Source organism: Nelumbo lutea, chromosome 2 (assembly GCF_056320005.1).
Source record: "Nelumbo lutea isolate HS-2025 chromosome 2, American lotus-T2T, whole genome shotgun sequence".
Lineage (NCBI taxonomy): Eukaryota > Viridiplantae > Streptophyta > Magnoliopsida > Proteales > Nelumbonaceae > Nelumbo > Nelumbo lutea.
The window spans coordinates 102,027,126-102,045,693 of NC_142685.1; the positions used below are offsets into that span (position 1 = coordinate 102,027,126).

General features: G+C 37.1%; 1 protein-coding gene across 5 annotated transcripts; it reads left to right on the forward strand.

The window, feature by feature from the left end:
- Positions 1–1,236: 1,236 nt before the first annotated feature.
- On the forward strand, positions 1,237–17,347 carry LOC148872374 (3'-5'-exoribonuclease family protein). Of its 5 annotated transcripts, XM_088970561.1 has the most exons (10): positions 1,237–1,381; positions 1,485–1,704; positions 1,803–1,852; positions 1,983–2,052; positions 2,147–2,252; positions 9,727–9,793; positions 10,085–10,160; positions 13,074–13,142; positions 13,260–13,372; positions 17,089–17,347. In XM_088970561.1, exons 2-10 carry the CDS (start codon positions 1,545–1,547, stop codon positions 17,170–17,172), a joined length of 795 nt encoding a protein of 264 aa, XP_088826687.1. In that variant the 5' UTR covers positions 1,237–1,381; positions 1,485–1,544; the 3' UTR covers positions 17,173–17,347. The 5 variants fall into 5 exon arrangements, with proteins under 5 accessions (XP_088826687.1, XP_088826684.1, XP_088826686.1 ...); XM_088970558.1 differs by having other exon boundaries at positions 13,074–13,372; XM_088970560.1 differs by having other exon boundaries at positions 1,293–1,381; positions 1,461–1,704; positions 13,074–13,372.
- Positions 17,348–18,568: the final 1,221 nt, after the last annotated feature.

An 18,568-nucleotide genomic window follows, 5' to 3' on the forward strand; every position in this document is an offset into this window, starting at 1 on the left:
TAAATATGTATGTATATAGGTAAACATCTTTACTACCTATAAAAGGGAGAATGTCCATTATTTATGGAGTTTTCATTGAACGTTTTCTATTCCCCTTCTCTAAACATACAATGGAGATAGTAAAGATGGCATATATGTCCTTTACTCTCATTTTAGAAACTGCCCACTTATAACTGTCCAGAAATTGTCCATGAATTATAAATAGTTTTGTCTTAGAGATACTATCTAAGGGGTGCAAATGGATCAGATCACGATCCGATCCGATATGAGATCCAATCATATTTGGTCAAATTCGGATCACCCCTAATTGGATCTTCGGATCAGATCCTATGATCCAATTTGAAATCAGATTGGAATCAGATCACCCCTATCGGATCCGAGAAGATCCGATCCGATATGTTACATATTTATAAATATAAATATATATAATACATATATATGCTATTTATTTATATATAAGTATATTATTTATATTGTATTTTTATAAATTTGTTGTATTATTTATTTTTTATAAAAACATGTATATATATGATGAAAATAATTAAAAAATACTTGTATTTTTGTTTTTTCTTTATTTAAATTGTATATTTTGTTTTTTCTTTTAATAATTTATTAATTTTTAAAGAAAACAAGCTAGATCAAACTAGATCCGAAGATCTAGTAGAATTCGAATTCAGATCGAGTCCTATCATATCCAATTGGATCGGATCCAACATGAACAATGTCATATTGGATTCGAATATACCCTAATTCGAATTCAATCTGATCCCGTTTGTATCCCTAATATTGCCACGTGCAAATACGCATACATATTTCTTAGTGTATATAAATGTATATATAAATAAGTTGGGTTCCACTATAATATAAAAAAGATATGATATCTAAAAAACTTTTAACTAGTAAACTGGAATCATAAACATGATAACTTATTTATCAAAATTCATGAATGGGTTTTGATTGGTCAAAACTCTTTCCATACCATATCTTTTTGTATCATAATTTTCGCATTCCCAAATAAACGATGGGACCGAGTTTCAACTATCTAACGATTAGACCCGAGCCCGACGCAAAAAGTAAAAAATTCTGACATCTTAGATCCGAACCCACCCGAGGATTAAAAATCCAAGCCAAGCCCGCCCAAGTTTCACCTTGCTGTCACAAACAAAGAAAGAGAGTTAGCAAACACCTACTAAACTTTAGAGGGTAATTTCAGATACTATCAGAAATGTTAGGGGAGGTTTCAGCAATTTACATTTTAGAATTTAGAAGGAGAAAATCAAGAGAAGCCCTTTGGAATTTGATCAAACACGAAATACCCACTCTCGAAAATCTGCAACTTCCGAACTGGACGGAGAGGAATAAGAGAAAAGACGAGGAAGAGGTAGGTCCTCCTATTGGGTTCGTGCATTTCCCTTTCTTTTTTATTTCTATCGAATATTGCATGATTCAGTGATATGAAGTTCTGGATTTATTGGCTTTTGCAGAGCTACTTGTTAGTTCTGAAGGTGAAGGTTGGCTTGTTGAAGGTTTGAAAGTAAAGGAAAATGGGGTCATCGGGTGCCTCTGGAGATTTATCTGGGGAGATGGAGGTGGATGCTTTTAGGCGTCTCTTCCCTCTGCGTTTCTATGAACGCCATCTCCTTGAGTCCGTACGTCCTGATGCCAGGCCACTTGGCAGAGCAAGAGATACCACTGTGGCCCTTGGTTTGCTAAACTTGTCTCGCTTCTCTTCATTTATTTCTGTGTTCCTTCTGAAATTCATCTGTACGTATTTCTACTGAGCAACATTTTCTATTATCCAGGGGCTGTGGCAACTGCTGATGGGTCAGCCATGGCGAAGATTGGTTGCACGGTACATTCTCTCTTCTTCTCTTTTCTTGTTCTACTCCTTATCCCTTTCTCCGTTCTTCTTTGTTTTCTCTCACAAAGTGCATTCGGTATTTGATAATTTCTCAATGGTTGATTGCTTTATTCATGCGTAGACCATGTTGGCTGCAATCAAGTTGGAAGTTATGACTCCTCCATTGGACTCACCAGACGAGGGCTCCGTAGGTTGGTTCTGTTCAACTTATGTTTTTCTTATCCTCCTCCTCCTCCTCCTCCTCCTCCTCCTTATATTAATGGATAAACTACTTGTTTTTTCCAGCTATTGATTTCCACATGCCTCCAATTTGCTCTCCAATTGTTAGGCCTGGCAGACCAGCAGAGGTGGCACCAGTTGTGTCAAAACAGTTATCTGACGCAATTATAAGGCATGTGAATGTTTATAATTTATTTATTTGGTTGTTCTTATGCCATTAAGAAATATTTCTTCTCGTTTGCTGATTCTGAGGTAGTAAAGTATTGTTTTTTTTTGAATTGGTATTCTAAGGTAGTTGGGTATTTCTCTACTTCATGTTTGGATTTTGCATAGATGTTCCTTTATCAAGTTTTTTGCTTGCATACCTAGAAGATAGGTGAGGGGTGTTCCAGGTAGGCAGCCACTGACAAGCTTCTGCTAAATATTGGTAGTTTATGCCCCATGAACACTTTACACCCAAGTGTGCAGTTTTCTCCTTCCATCCTTGATCACCGTCCCAGTGAATTTGTATCTGCAGCTTAAAATTCTAGAAACACCAAAATTTGATCAAGAATACATGTCTGCAAATATCCACCTAAGAGCTACTTTGTCTAGATGCTATGAGGACATGACCGGAAAAGGTGTTGGATAACTAGTTTACACTAAAAATGAAGTATGACCCCTTAAGAAAGGCCATTACCCAATGTTGTTCCAGCTATCTGGGGTCTTGGGAGGGCTAGACTAGGTATGATCCTAACTTTTGACATTTTTTTTTTCTCTGCACAAAGTGGCCATACTTAGAGGCTCAGACTCAAACCTGCGTTCTCATGCTTGCCGTTGTTTTACTTGGTTGAAACTTCTACTGAAGAGAGGATATGGGGCAAGTGCTTGTGGGTTAAAAGTGTGTTGCTCTTTTAAGCCAGAAAACAATTAATCTGATATCTGGTCATACCCAATTAAATGTTGTCAGAGAACGAAAGTACGTTCTTGCCCTTCTTCACTGGATATTAAACTTACTGTGAAGGGGCTGTCCTTATGCAATAGGTTGCAGACTCTAGAACTTTGGTGTTACACTTATTGTGAGGAGTGAGTGAATAGTTGCCTAATGCGTTAAGAAGATTTAGAAACAAGAAGCAACTTTGAACTGTTCAAGTCTGAAGAGTTTTCAGCAGATTGAAGATGGGACTTCTGGGGGGTGGTCCTAGCAAGAAAATTAAGAAACCCAAGAAACAGAAATTGCAATGTTTAGATCAAGGAGGGGTTTATAAGGCCTTACAAAGGGGTTGGTTTGAGTTTGGGAGCTTTTTTTAGTTGGGATGAGGCTCAGGTTGGGGTGTATTTTGTTTCCTGGATGTGGTTAGTTAGGCTCTATGGTCTATTGGGGGTTGATGTTCTCATTTCGTTAGTTGAGGGTGTTTGTTCTGGTTGTTTGGGTGTGTTTTCTCTAGTTTATGTTGTTTGGCTTGGCCAGGAAAGGTTTTGGAGAGAAGGTTTGATCAGGTTTTGGTGCTTCTCCATTTAGGGGTGACTATTGGTTAGCGGTTAGCCTACAATTGTTTTGGCACTTCTTATACTAGATGTTAAACTAATGGTTGTGAGAGAATGAGAGTGTGTTCTAGCCTTTAATCACTGGATACATTACACTTTGTTAATGGTTCAATTAGCACTGGATATTACACTTTGTTAATGGTTCGATTAGCATTGGATATTACACTTCATTTATGGTTTGGTTAGCATTGGATATTACACTTCATTTATGGTTTGGTTAGCACTGGATATTACACTTTGTTTATGGTTTGGTTAGCAACTTAGCACTGGATATTACACCAAATTAAGTACGAATTTTAGCATAAAACTTTTGGAAAATGGAGAACAATTCACTTCTTTCTTTAATAAGATAAAGCCATGTCATCCTTGAATAATCATCATTGAAAATTGCAAACTACTTGTAAGTTGTAACCATTACACGATACAATTTTATTCGGACCCCAAACATCTAAATAAACCAAAGAAAAAGGACTCAAAACTTGACTATTGGCTCTAGGACTAAAGGGAACTTTGTGATGTTTCCCATTCTGGCACAACTCATAATCCAAAGAAGAAAGATGACTGAATGATGGAACAAGTAACTTGAGTTCCTTAAGAGATGGATGACCAAGTTTGCAATGCCACTAAAGAGGAGTTAGAGAAGACTGGAGTGCTACTCTTGGATCACTGCCATCAAGGTAATACAATCCACCAATTTCATGTCCTCCACCAATCTTCATCCCCGCCTTGAGATCTTGAAAAGTACAAGAACTCAAGAAGTGTAAAAGGTGATAGAAAATTAAGAGACTTAGTCAATCTACTAATAGACATGAGATTAAATGGGAATTTGGGTACATATAAAACTGAAGATAAAGATAAAGATGTAAGATCAACATTATCAACACCATAAATAAGAGAAGTAGAACCATTAGCTAAGGTAATTATTTAGGATGTAGAAGATTGAGAGGGAAGAAAACACACTTGGAGTTCCATTCATATGATCGGAAACTCTAGAGTCAATAATGCAATGGGAATGTTTGGATGCCAAACAAGCCATACCTAAGTGGGCAAGGGTAGCTGTTTTTTGCTGAGAGGAAGGCTAAAGAAACCTTTTGTGTTCATCGCGTGGAACACTCAACATCTCCTTCCTAGATGCACTTGTAGATGTAGAAGGTATCTGATCAGATTGTTGGTTTTCACTAACTACCACTTGTCACAACATGATTGGCCCATGCTGATCATAACAAAAATTAACAGTATGTCCCTCCATTCCACAATATATGCACTTTCTATGACCATTGCTACGCCCTCTACCACAACCTCCCCTTAAATCTTGACCTCCACTACGTCCACTAGTACGGTTAAGCATAGGACCACCTTGTCTCACTTGGACTTCATGTCCACCCTACGACCTCCCCCTCCTTCCACCGCAAACGTAGACCTATCAAAGATGGTATGGCTCTTTAAAGGCCCAATGGAGATTCTATGAAGTTTTTTGATGAATAATAATAAGTTTATTGATTCAGAAGCAAATTAGAGTGAGTTCATACATCATCCCAGTGAGAGGCGCGAGCTGCAGCCCCTCCTTGAAACTTACAAGTAAACTAGGAAAGAAAAACAAGAATCACAACTGAGCCCAAAATAATTCTTCCCTATTTACCCCTTGCTTAGCTAACACATCTGACAAGGTATTTGCTGATCTCCCCACCCACTGTACAGTGACCAACATATTCCTTGTCAACCAACTAAATTTCTTCATTTCATTCTTGTATCGCCACATAGCCTCTTCAGAATTTTTCAACCAACCCACCACCACTTTGGAATCCCCCTCGATTATTAGTTGTTGTACACCCAGCTGGTTTGCAAATTGGACCCCTTGTACAGCAGCTAAAAGTTCTGCCCTGATGGAATTCCCAATTCCCAAAGGACCTGAGTAGAGCAACAAAACTCTCCCTTCTCATTTCTCAAAGCACCCCCCACTCCGGATAATCCTGGATTACCCATGGTGCTTCCATCAAAGTTCAACTTAATTGAGCCTTCGGGTGGAGGAGACCAGCTTGTAATTGATTTGGCCTTTAAAGATGAACACCTTGCTACTGCTGACCAATTTCTCCAAATGTCATTAAAGGAGAATTGATGAAAGATTTCCAAGGTCTTCAGCCAATGTATTGCCCTGGAGATTCTTTGAAGTTGGGAAAACACCTTCTCATGAGAGGGAAGAGCAGAATTTTAACATATTTAGATTTCAATTCCATTAAAAACTTGGTAACATCAAGCTGTTCTCGTTGCTGTTGCTGAATTTTAACATCTGATGTCAAAGGATGATACACATTAATCTCATTATTAAGGTTTCTCATACTAGCATAATATTCCTCAAGGCTTTGTTTTCCCTACTGTAGATTAAAGTATTCTTGATAAACTTCTCGTGTAGTGTTATCTTGTCTAAAATAAAGTTTCTTAGCATGGTCCCAAATCTCCTTGGCAATATCTAAAAACATAAAACTCACACTAATTTTGGGCTCCATGATATTCCACAACCACATCATAATCTGTGCATCCTCTTGTTCCCACTCATTATTACCCTTGAGGTTCAGTTAAGGGTTTTTTCTCTTTCACATGTTTTTTGGCTCTAAGGAAAACTTCCACTGACTTAGCCCATGGCACATAATTCTCACCATTTAATTTGATGGATGCCATTTGTACATTCAGGTAGTTGGGGGGAATCATAACACTGGATTTATTGCCACTACTCTCTCCTATTGTTGCCATGGGTTTAAGAGAATAAGATCTTCAATCACCAATTCCACACCACACTATTCAGCACTCACTGCACCACACTACTAGTAGTCAATTGTTGTTGAAACACACACTGTCACAGGTTTCATCAACAAAATTCACTGCTATCACACACATTCAGTCACCAAGAAAGAAGAAAAATGACTCCCTACCTATTGATCAACACTGCTAAAAGGCTTGAATTTCACTCCTAATAGGGTTGAAACACCATGCCAAAAACAAGATACAATGACCTGTTCACCAACCAGCCCTCTTCGAGTCATCGAGTAAAGGGTTTCTAACAACCCACGGAAGCGATTACTGCATCAACTACTGGAAGCATGATTACCTCCTAAACAGAAAAACGACCAACCCTTTTTCTTCCATTCTTGATCCTCAAAGTGAGTGATGAGATATCCTCAAAACAATGGACTGAGAGGCAATGCAAAGAGAAAAGAAGATTGACTGATTTCTGGACTGATTACCAATGCTCTAATACCATGTTAATGGTTCGGTTAGCACTGGTTCAGCCCTAGGTCAGAAACAAGAAGGAAAGAATAGAGAAGAAGAAGAGAAAGAGAAGGAGAAGAGAATAGAGAGAAACAGCTTGAGAGAAAAATCACCCTCTCCCAGCTGATCACCTTCTTATTTATATGTTTTGGACTTTAATATACAAAGACTCTTATGTCCCTAATTAAGTATGGGACACAACTTAAACTGAGATAAAAGAGACAAAGTAACTATTAATAACAGAATATAAAGACTAAAATACCCTCTTGACTGCTAACTCTAACACACTTCTTAGTTCTTGCTATGAAGGGTCTGTCCTTGTGTAATAGGTTATAAACTCTAGAACTTTGGACTTGGCACTTGGGCTAATCTGATATCCAGTCGTGGTCCTCGTGGAGCTGGGTGCAGGCATTCAACAGTTAGAAGTGGAGGGAGGCTCAAATTTAGTAAATAGGTTATAAACTCTAGAACTTTGGACTTGGCACTTGGGCTAATCTGATATCCAGTCGTGGTCCTCGTGGAGCTGGGTGCAGGCATTCAACAGTTAGAAGTGGAGGGAGGCTCAAATTTAGTAATAGGCTGGTTGCAAACAAATAGTTTGGTAACATGGTTCCTTAGACAACCTGTAAGTGAACTATCGAGCCTCACAAGGGAGCTAAGTGCACATGTTAAATGGACTAGGAGGTCAGTAAATGCTTTACCTGACAATCTAGCAAAGCAAGGAGTAAATTGGAAATCTTTGTTTTGGGCTGTTTTCTAATTTGATTTTATGATGAGGGGTCACCTTATGTCTCTGTAGGTGACAGTTGTATTTCTGTTTCATTTTTCTTTTAAGGTAATGAAAGTTACTGTTTCTTATAAAAAATCTGATATATAGTTGTACATAACTTAAGGTTTTTATAGAATGAAAGATTGAAAGTATGTTCCGGCCCTTTTTTACTGGATATTACACTTCTTACTGAGAAGGGGCTTCCTTATGCAAAAGGTTATAGACTTCGAACTTTGGAGTTGGCACTTGGGCTGATCAGTTAGGGTTGGTTAAGTTACGATGGTTTTTCCTCATCTTTTAGTGGATGCCAAACTTCTTGATGTGGAGGGAATGCTTGTATTCTATAGGTTGTAGGCTTTTGGGATTTGGAGTTTTGAACTTGGCACAGAGCCTGATTAATGATCTGGGGTGAGTGAGTGACTTATGCTGGTATATCCTTCTTCTTTGATAGTTTATACTTTATATATTGAAACCAAGGCATTGCTCCAAGGAAGCCCCAGTGCAGATGAGGCATCAGAGTAAAATTCTGGATCATACAAGAATGGCCATTAAGCTTTTAACTTCAACAAGGTCTTGTTCATCCATTTCATCCATTGGTTTTGTGTCTCTATATGTACAACTTTTTGGAGTGCTGTTATATTTAGATGCTTAGTGGACTTGTGGTAAGGATACTGTTGATCTTGTTTGGAGTTGGTACATGGTCTCCTAAGAAGCTTTAGGGAGTAAGATGATGTCTAGATGTATTGCTCTGGCAATTTTATGCTTTATCTTGGAAGAGAAGAACTTGAGAGTATCCTCTGCATTCACTCACTTATTTTTTGATTAATAACGGAAAATTTTATTAAAACAGTGAAGTTATCACGAAAGAGGGGGAGTTAAACTGTCTTAACTCTCCCAACAGCATAAAAAAGAAACATAGAAATGAGCCCCCCAAAAAAAACCCTATTCACCCCTTGCTTGGCTAGCCCATCGGCAAGTGAATTAGCAGTTCTCTTTACTCAACTCTATTTAACCTCAATGTCCCTAGTCAGCCACTTAAGTTTTTTTCTTTTCATTGCTGTAATTCCATATACCAGAGCTGTCTTCCCAAAGCCATCTCACCACCATCTCCGAGTCATCCTCAATAACCAGTCTTCTGATGTTCAACTCCCTTGCTCTTTGGGAACCTTCCAGGGCCGCAAGGATCTCGGCCCTAAGAGAGTTTCCTTCCTCATTAGGGCCTGAGAACTAGAATAAACCCCTCCTCATTCCTGAAAACTCCCCCAATACTAGACAGCCCTGGGTTCCTAAAGCTGCTGCCATCAAAGTTTAGTTTTATAGACCCAGTGGGAGGAGGGGTCCAAGAGGGATTAGAAACCCTTTTGACCTTGGCAGAGTTAGCTATCTCCTTCCAATTCCTCAGCAAGTCATCTAAGGAGAACTGAAAATAAGTCCAGGGATGGGACCTATTTTGATTTGATCACTATGAGGGTAGCTCATTGTGTAAAGGGTCATTACCTAATAATGGTCTTGGCTATCTGGAGTCTTGGGAGGGGTAGGCTGGATGGGACGGGTAGCAAATTTGTTTGTTAACTATACTCTATTTTGAGGCCTAAATTACATGGTTTGCAATAGGTATGTCATTTTGGATCAACCCCGTAGCCAAATTACATTGCAAGATTAATTCTAGTGAAGTCAGTTTTGATCATATCTGATGGAAATCCTGAGCCATGAGATAGAACTTCAAGGCTGAGAATAGATATTTGTGGTTGAAATGGATGTTCAATAATATCTTGCAACCCAAGAACCACTGCATCTCAATGGGAATGGGCAAGTTTAAGATTTATACTGAAAAATACAGCATGCATGAAATTACTATGTAAAGTCCCAAATATGAGCATTAACCTAATTTGTAATTGAGAAATCTGAGTGTCATTTTTTTTTTTTAATTTCAACTTGCATTTCTTTTTTCTTACTTATCTAGTTATCCTTGTAGTGTTTTTGATTGGTTTTGTTGAATGATTGATACACATTTAGTGCTTTGCTGCATTCTGATGATTGTATTTTCTGGATATGCATCTTTGATGGGCTTGTTATTTGTGTGCAGTTCTGGAATGATCAATTTAAAGGAACTGTCATTAGTCAGTGGAAAGGCAGCTTGGATGGCATACTTGGTAATGAGATCTAATATGTAGAATTTCAATTCCACAGAGAATTTATAAGGCATTCCTCCACTATAACCAATAAAAAAGATTTCTTTCATTGTCTTCTTTCGTTTAACCTGAGAATTCTCTTTCAATCTTTTTACTGGTATAAAAGGTTTCTTTAAAAGTTGCCTTGTTTTTTAAATTATTGAAAAGATGATATACATCATATGCTTAAAAAATGGTGGAGAAAAAAATGCAAATATCATTGTCAATCTGTTTCTTATATTTGGATGACAGTGAAACATGCATGTTTTGTAGGATATATACTGTCTAGATGCAGATGGTGCTCTTTTCGATGCAGCATTACTTGCAGCAGTTGCTGCCTTCTCTCACTGTAAGATATGCTTTCTGTTTTTCCTTCGCTCCTTGAGTGCTCCAACAGTCCAACTTGACTTGATAAAAGATTGACATGCCTGTTGATCTCATTCCCTAAGATGAGTTAATGGTATTACCACTAAAATGTGTATTTTTAAGAGTTTTATAAACTGATCTGCATTGATTTAAAAAGTAGTGTTCCTGAAATCTTGGAAAGGCAGCAGCATGTGACTTGCAGGATATTTTTTGCTTACCTTGAAGTTTTTTCCCCCCGGTAATATATACCTTGAAATTTGAGATCAGACAGATAACTTTGACAACCTAAAAATTCAGAATATCCTGTTTGAACCACAAGTTCATGGCCCATTGGTTGTGATATTGCTTTTGTGAGCAAAATATCATTGCTTCTGATCATTTTAAAGGTTTAAACAATCAAAGACTGGTGCATGTTTCAAAAGTCTTCTTATAAAAAAAAGAAATAAATAAATAAAAGGCAATTCCTGGGGTTTAGTATGTTCAATAAGCTTATGAAGCTATACAAGAGGAAGACAATAATAACAAATAAGGTCAGTTCAGCTAAAATTGCTTAAAGTTTCTGTAAGTTAAGTGAAAATAAAGTTTGATTGAATCTTTTCATGGTTCTGTGTATGGATCATTTTGTAATTGTAGCATCAAAGTTGAAAGAGATTAGGCTTTGGGCACACTAAGCCTAGTTGTCCATCATTCTAGTGCTATTTTAGGTTTGAGTTTGACTACACGTTGTGCCAGAGACATTGGTGCAGCGTGGGGAAAGACTAAGTTCTGGGCCTAGTTGGCCCTAGGATTTGAACTGTCAGGCAATGTTGTAAGACTCAGACAGGACTGGATGGTTGGACCATGAAAACCAGGAAATAGTAGGCATTCTGGTTTTTTAGAAACATGGTTTTTCAAATTTCTGAAAAATCGAGTGAATCATTCAAAGCCGGTATGAACAGTTGAAAACTATCCACATATTGATGACCCAACCGGTTTTGAATGACCCATCTGAATCATAAATCATAAAACATCAATGATAGACTGAAAGCTACTGCCCATACCCACTCATTTCTTAACCCTAAAAATGCAGACAAATAAAGCCTCCAAAGTTTCATCTCTCCAAACCAAAGAAGGACTAAAAGGTACCACCCATACGCCGTACCCATACAAGACCTTATATCTCAAATTGCTTTTGGCTTTCAATTGAACAGCTTGAACTGAAAAACCACCAAACCAGCCCAAAATTAGAAACACCAAACCCCAAAGCATCACCTATATACCTGCACTAAAAGAACATTAAACACCACCTTGACCACCCCACAAATTTACTTTGTTCCGTACCCATACAAGACCTTATATCTAAAATTGCTTTCGGCTTTCAATCGAACAGCTCGAACTGAAAAACCACCAAACCAGCCCAAAATTAGAAACACCAAACCCGAAAGCATCACCTATATACCTGCACTAAAAGAACATTAAACACCACCTTGACCACCCCACAAATTTACTTTGTCACTCATCTTCTCCAGTGATTCAAGCTGCAACCTTTTTACTTCTCTTAAGAACTTGCTTTATTTTCCTGACCTTGAGGAACACAAAGTCTTATCCCTCCTACAATATACCCCGGTTGGCACTCCCTTCTTCTATATGTAGGTGTTAGACAATGGAATTAATCTATAAAAAACTAATTCCCAAACTACCGCCAGAGCCTACCTCGGACAATGGGCACTTCTGGACATGTGCAAGGCAGTCTTCAAGGTTCATCTCTCTGAGTCTTTATGGTAGAATTGTCAAGGTCTTATTCAGCAGCTTTGTGTTGTTTCTTCTTCATCTCTGCTCTAAAGAAAAACCTTAAGTTACAATTCGTCTTTGAATATCATATATTTGGTAGTAAAGCCTGTACTATCACTTTATTCATTTAGATTCTGGTAGATTTAACTTTCTATGTTCTAGGTTAATAGTTTCCATTTTATATTTGCCACTCAGTTTGTTCAGTTATTTATTCATTTTGGCTTTTAGACAATCTTTTTTCACTAATATATTACTTATCCATCTTGTCCATTCATCCCTTCTATTCGGATCAGCCATCAAACAATTTTAACAGCATTGGATGGAAATATGTGCCCTTTTTGCTTGATGTTCCTTCATCCCTATGCCCAAATTGGTATAGGGCAAATCAACAACTCCAACTAGGGTTGGCAGTCAGGGGCAGAACTACATGTATTTCAGTGGGGTCCACTGACCCCACTGACCCCACTGATGTTCAAAAAAAAAAAAAAAAAAGAAAAGAATGAACTATTTGCATTATTTCAGCCCATTTTCCGGTATTGACCCCGGTAAGGTTAAAAGAAAAAAAAAAAGAGGGTGGGGTCAATTTGGACATTTTATTTGGACTATTAGACTAATAACTTGGGCGGTTGGTCCCACTGATGTTCAAAAAAAAAAAATGAACTATTTGCATTGTTTCAGCCCATTTTCCCGTATTGACCCCGGTAAGGTTAAAAAAAAAAAGAGGGTGGGGTCAATTTGGACTATTAGACTAATAACTTGGGCGGTTGAAAATGTCAAAAAGTTGACATTTTGAAATGCAAAATAAACAAAAGGAGTAGAGGGTATTTTGGTCATTACATGGCAACTAGAAGACAACTAAAAGAAGAAAAAAGAAAGGAGAACTCCAAATCATGTTTTCCCTCTCTAAGTAGTGTTATTTTTTAAGTTATTGTATGATCCCACTAGAAAAAAAATTCCTGGCTACGTCACTGTTGGCAGTGTCAGTTTTAGTTTGGGCACTACCAAAAATTTTGACCACAATATGTTTCATAGATATGTTTAATTGTTTATATGATTAATTTGTTGAATTTATTCTTATTCCTGCACCAAGTTGTGTTAATCGTATAATTTTCATTTCAACTTGCAGTGCAAATTCCAGCTGTCACTGTCAATGATGATGGAAGAGTTGTTATCATGTCAGGGGAAAATGAAGAAGGCAAGCTACTAAAAGACCCAGTCAACAAAGAGAAAAGGAAGCTTACTCTGACTTGTATTCCTTTCTCATTGACTTGCATCCTTCACAAAAATTACATCTTGGCTGACCCTACTGCAGAAGAAGAGTCTGTGATGGAAACTCCTGTTACTGTGGTATTAGACTCTTCAAGTCGACTTGTGTCCCTCTACAAGCCAGGAGGACCAGTTCTTGCTTACATGTCAGCTGTTCAGGTTTGTTTGCACATACCTCCAAAATGAAACCTTTTGGTATTTATTCCTGAAACTGAAAGATCCATTTATATTTTGATAAAAGATAAGGTATAGGTTAGTTTAATTCCAAATGGATTGCCATAGGTAGATGGTTAGAAGGTTTCAAGAACCTAGATGCCATCTTAGTAAGAGTCACTTTTGGTTAATCACTCCAAGTTAACATGGGATAGTTTCCAAGAGATCAGATAGATGGAAACCATGAACTGACTTAAATGCATCACACAGGGGCAGAACCAGGGATTTTCTTTTAGGAGGCTAATTTAATTTTTTAGGATGAACAAATTACATAACGTGCTAGAATATATCACATATATATATATATATATATTTATTTATTTATTTATTTATCAGAAAGGAAGATTCCAACCCCCCATGTTTTACAACAGAAATTCCATTTATGCCCCAAAAATATATACTATCTATCTTCTAAAATCATGTTTATTGTTCCCTCATGCTATAGGAAATATTTTTCATTATTTTGTGCTAAAGCTTATAAAGAAAGATGATTGTTGAAAGTTTAAACTTGGAAGTATATACTAGTAAATAAAATTTATAAAAGAAAGCCAATAAATTGGATATTGGATCTATGAATTAGGTCCACCTGCCCATCATAGATAAACAGGCCAAAAGAATTTTAATTGTATAAGATTAATCCATGAAAGAACATCATAAAAGGAATCTTAGATATATCTTTAAGCACACAATAAATAAACATTACTAAAATGTATAATATGCTACAAAAATGTCAATCATCTGAACCCTTGATGTAAAAAATGTATAGTGAGCAACTTTTGGCTAAGAAATCTCTGCAGTATAGTGGAAGTATACGTGTTTTTCTGATGGTCATAATTGACAAAAAACTTTTCATTTCCTTAGCAGTCAAATAATACAAGTAAGAAGCGCAGCAACTAATTTGATATAGGAAAATAGGATAGAAGAAAGAAATTGAGTTGTCAATGAAGTTTCTTCCTATAGAAACTTCCAAAAAAAGGAAGTTTATGTATTGCTTGAAAGGCTTAGCTCTCAATGTGGACTCTGATTACTACGAGGCAAACAATGATTAAGCTTTTCTCCTTGATGACATTATAACTTGAAATCCTGTAATATATTTTTAACCTTTCTATTGAAAACCATAAATCCATTGCTATAAGTTGGTGAAAATGAAAAAGAAACCATAGAAGGAACAAATTTTTGATCAACAACTCTTTGAATTTATTCAAATTATCTAAAAAGAATAGGTGCAGAAGCATTATAAGTTTTACATCAAGAACAGAACTAGCCCAATGCCACTCTCCCTGTCAATGGCTTCTACCTGAATTGAGCAGGCTACTCTAATGGATATACCCCTCAATGCAGATTTTGTCTCCTAGTTAATAAGTCATCTAGAAAGTTGGCTGACTGTAGAACCCAGGAAAATGCCACCCCAAAAGAGTTGGCAAGATATTTTGCTTCTCTGATTAAGTGTCGTAACTGCTATGGACATGCACTTTTATCCATCATAGTTAATGATTGTGATTGAATCTTGACAAGCATATTGCTGTCTGTACTGTATTCTAGTAGTTCTAGTTCTATCAATTGGTTGGGTCTGGGTCAGGGTCAGGGTAAACCCTGACTGACTGCTGACCCGTTAAGTAGATGTTCAAAACTAGTTCCAAACCAGACACTATAGTGTCTGTAATCGAGACTACCAGTTCTGACCTGATTATAATTGGAAACCATATTTTTAACATATAATTTGACAGTTTGTTAAACCAATATATTTAGACATCATAATATGATGATTTTAAAAGTATATCATGAGAAAAGTTGGTCTTTTATGGTAAAAGAGAATATAAGTATTAAATTGATGCTATCTTTGTAATGTGCCAACAAAAATATACATAAATTGGGTTTCTTTGGTAAGTATATACATAAATTGGTTTGGAACAGCCAAAACCGATCCTTACCCAATTATAATTGGGATCTGTTAGTAAATCTTGGGTCTCTGTAAAACCTGAGTTCAAAAGCCTGAATGTGTCTGAGTTGTTAAGATCCCATTCCCTTTGGAGTCTGTAATCTGATTTGCTTTCCTAGTCAATCTCAGTGTGTGCTATTTGCTTGCTGTTTCTATATAATTTTATCTTACCTTTCAAAAAAAAAGGGACACATAATGCAGACCCAGACTACGTAATTGGGTTGGTTTGGTTTGGGTTAGGTATGCCTGAACCTTTCACAGTCCTATATTCTAGTAATGTTGCCTGGATCAAGCTGTGAAGTTAACATTAATCGAGTTTTAGCAGTACCAATTGGGCCTGAGAACACTAGAATGTCACCCCTATGACAACTCAAGGAACCACCTATTCCAGAAACACCTGGATTTCCCAAACTGCACCCATCAAAATTCTTCTCTATTAGGTTTAGGCCTTGTCGTAGAGGTATTCAAAATTCAAATAGCCACTCTTTCCTCCCTTCTAGTTGAAGTGCTTGCTATCACATATCAATTATGAAGCAAGTCATCCATGTTAAATAAGAAATCCTATATTGATTTTTTACCCGATGAATGATCCATATGGAAATAATTTTAATTACAGCTTCTAATGATATAAAGAAGTGAACAATTAGGCATCTTTTGTCTGGCACATCCAAAAATTGTTGGGAGAGAGAACGTGTGGATGTTAACAAAGTGATATTGTTGGCTTTTGCGCTAATTAAACAGTGGCAATAGGGTTTTGAGTTGGCTATTGTAACGGTAACTAAGGGTCTGTTTGGTTCATGGGAATAGGGGTCTGGAATCAGAATTTGAATGGGGGTGGAATTGGAATCCGGTTCTCCCATTCCTGGTGGAGTGGCATTCCCCTATTTGAGGGAATGGCCATTCCTTCCCCCTCCCTTGGGAATGAGAATCCAATCTAGCTGATTCTGATTCCCGCCTGAACCAGACAGGTTGGGAAATAGACCATTCTAATTCTGATTGTGAGGAATTTTGATTCCAATTCCGATTCTGATTCTGGCTGTGAAACAAATGACACTAAATAGTGACAGTAGGTAGAGTATAGATGAACTAATGTAAGGGTTAAGGGTTCCCAAAATTTTTGATTGGAGAATTCTAATTAGCTATGATTTAGTAATTAGAAATTAGAAGGAAATGTTGGTGGAAGGAGGCATATTAATTAAGTACTTTAATTTTTTTGGGCGCCCCTGTTTATTGTGCACTTATGTTTGTTAGGCTCAGTTTGGAAGGAGTACAAATGCAAATATGTAGACTGCAAAACCTTGTATTTTGTATTATATTGTATGTATTTGTACTGTACATATTTGTATCTGTACTCTTAGGCTCTGTTTTGCACTGTACATATTTGTATTTGCACTCTTTCTAAACTGAGCCTTCGCTGTTTTTGGCTGCAGTGCAAGTCTATTTGACCTGATGGAAAACTATGGTAGTGCAAATGATTTGGATGAAAATTCTGATTGTTTTTTTGTTTCAAATTTTACCTTGTTTTGTTTGATTGCAGTACAAATAAAGTAAAATAAAACCTGAAGCAGAGTAAAATAAACCCTAAAACAAATTTAAGCTAAAATTTGCATTCTTTTCATTTGCACTCCCATGCATTCATACTAGTGCAAATAAAATTGCACTGCAACCAAATAGTCTTGTGAAAAATTGATTGCTAATGAGTAAGGGTATTCAATTGATGTAGGATTGTGTTGCACTTACAAGGCAAAGAGTGAAAGAACTCCAGAAGATTCTTAGTGATGCCATTTCTGATATGGAAGTTGACTAGGCTTACTATTTTGTGAGTTGGATTGACACAAATTTTGGCATGGCTTGTAACAGTCTGTTCTTTCTTGATAAAAGTTTTGTTTCCATGTAATGCATCTTATATTCAGTTTCTTAAGCAATCTTGAATTACCGAGAGTTATATTTGACGGTGGTTGAGCTTTAATTTTGGTTGCAAATTGGTGTTGTTTTTCTTTTCTTTTGTTTTCATTTTTCTTTTTCCCCTTCATCTGAGATCATGTGGTTCCTATTATTTTCGATACTAAGAACATGACAATTTGGTGGTGTTATGACAAAAGACAAACATAAATTTATTATTTTTTTAATTGAAACGATTGCAATTCGGTTGTCAGTATGTCTGGAGGTGGTTTTGGGTCAACTAGTATGCCGTATACAAGTATTTTGTCCATTAAAACACAAAGTCACAAAGCAATATAAGCCATTTAGTTCAGTCACTTCAGCCATTGTCAATCCGCCGCGGGTATGTTTCTAGTGTAATTTCATTTGGCTAGTACAAATGTACGAGTGTAAATGAAAATAATGTAAATTCTGGTTTACTTTTTGCCTTTTGAGTTTCACTTTACTTGGCTTTGGATTGGGTCATTCGCACTTCAATCAAATAACATAAGGTGGAAGCTCAAACAAAAAAACAAGAATCAATTTGATATGTATCGAACCATATCAGCTGATATATATTGTATTGGGAGTCTCTCAATATGCCTTTACAGGAGGTGTTTTGGGGTTTAACTCAATTCAGGGGGTAGACGGGCCTTAAACCTATCCCTCTGAACCAAGTTTGAAAATAAACTAAAAAATAAAAGAAGTGAGGGCCGATGGGATCAGGTGAAAATAGGATGCAAACTACCTAATTGGTGGCTATGCAGGCGATTGCTGTACCTGTTGCAGATTTATAGAATCACCCTAATTGTAGATGTTCGGCTGTTCGCTTTACAAAGGGTGAATCCAAGGTTCAAAATCTTGATATGCCCGATACTTCGGTAGGGGCATATTGGGTGATATCGGTAGTTTGTTTTATGCTTTTTTTTTTTATTTTTTTTTCAAAACCGGTTCAGGGGGGCTGGTTTAGGGTTCCTCCACCCCTGAATTGGTCAGAACTCTGATACACCCCCTGTAGGGGTATATCGGGAAGCCATACTCCAGTCAATCGTGTAGAGGATCCAAATTCTGTCTTGTGCTCCAATTATCTTTATGGGTTTATAGGCCGGTCTGGGGCCTGGTTTATAGCGAATTCAGATTTCGTCTTCACAAAATTGTTCCTCTGCTGTACTCACAATACTTCAGCTGTATATTGGGAGCATCTTCTCATGAATGAAACATACACGTACAGAAAGCTCAGTTTGGAAGAAGCACAAATACAAATATGTAGAATGCAAATCTGT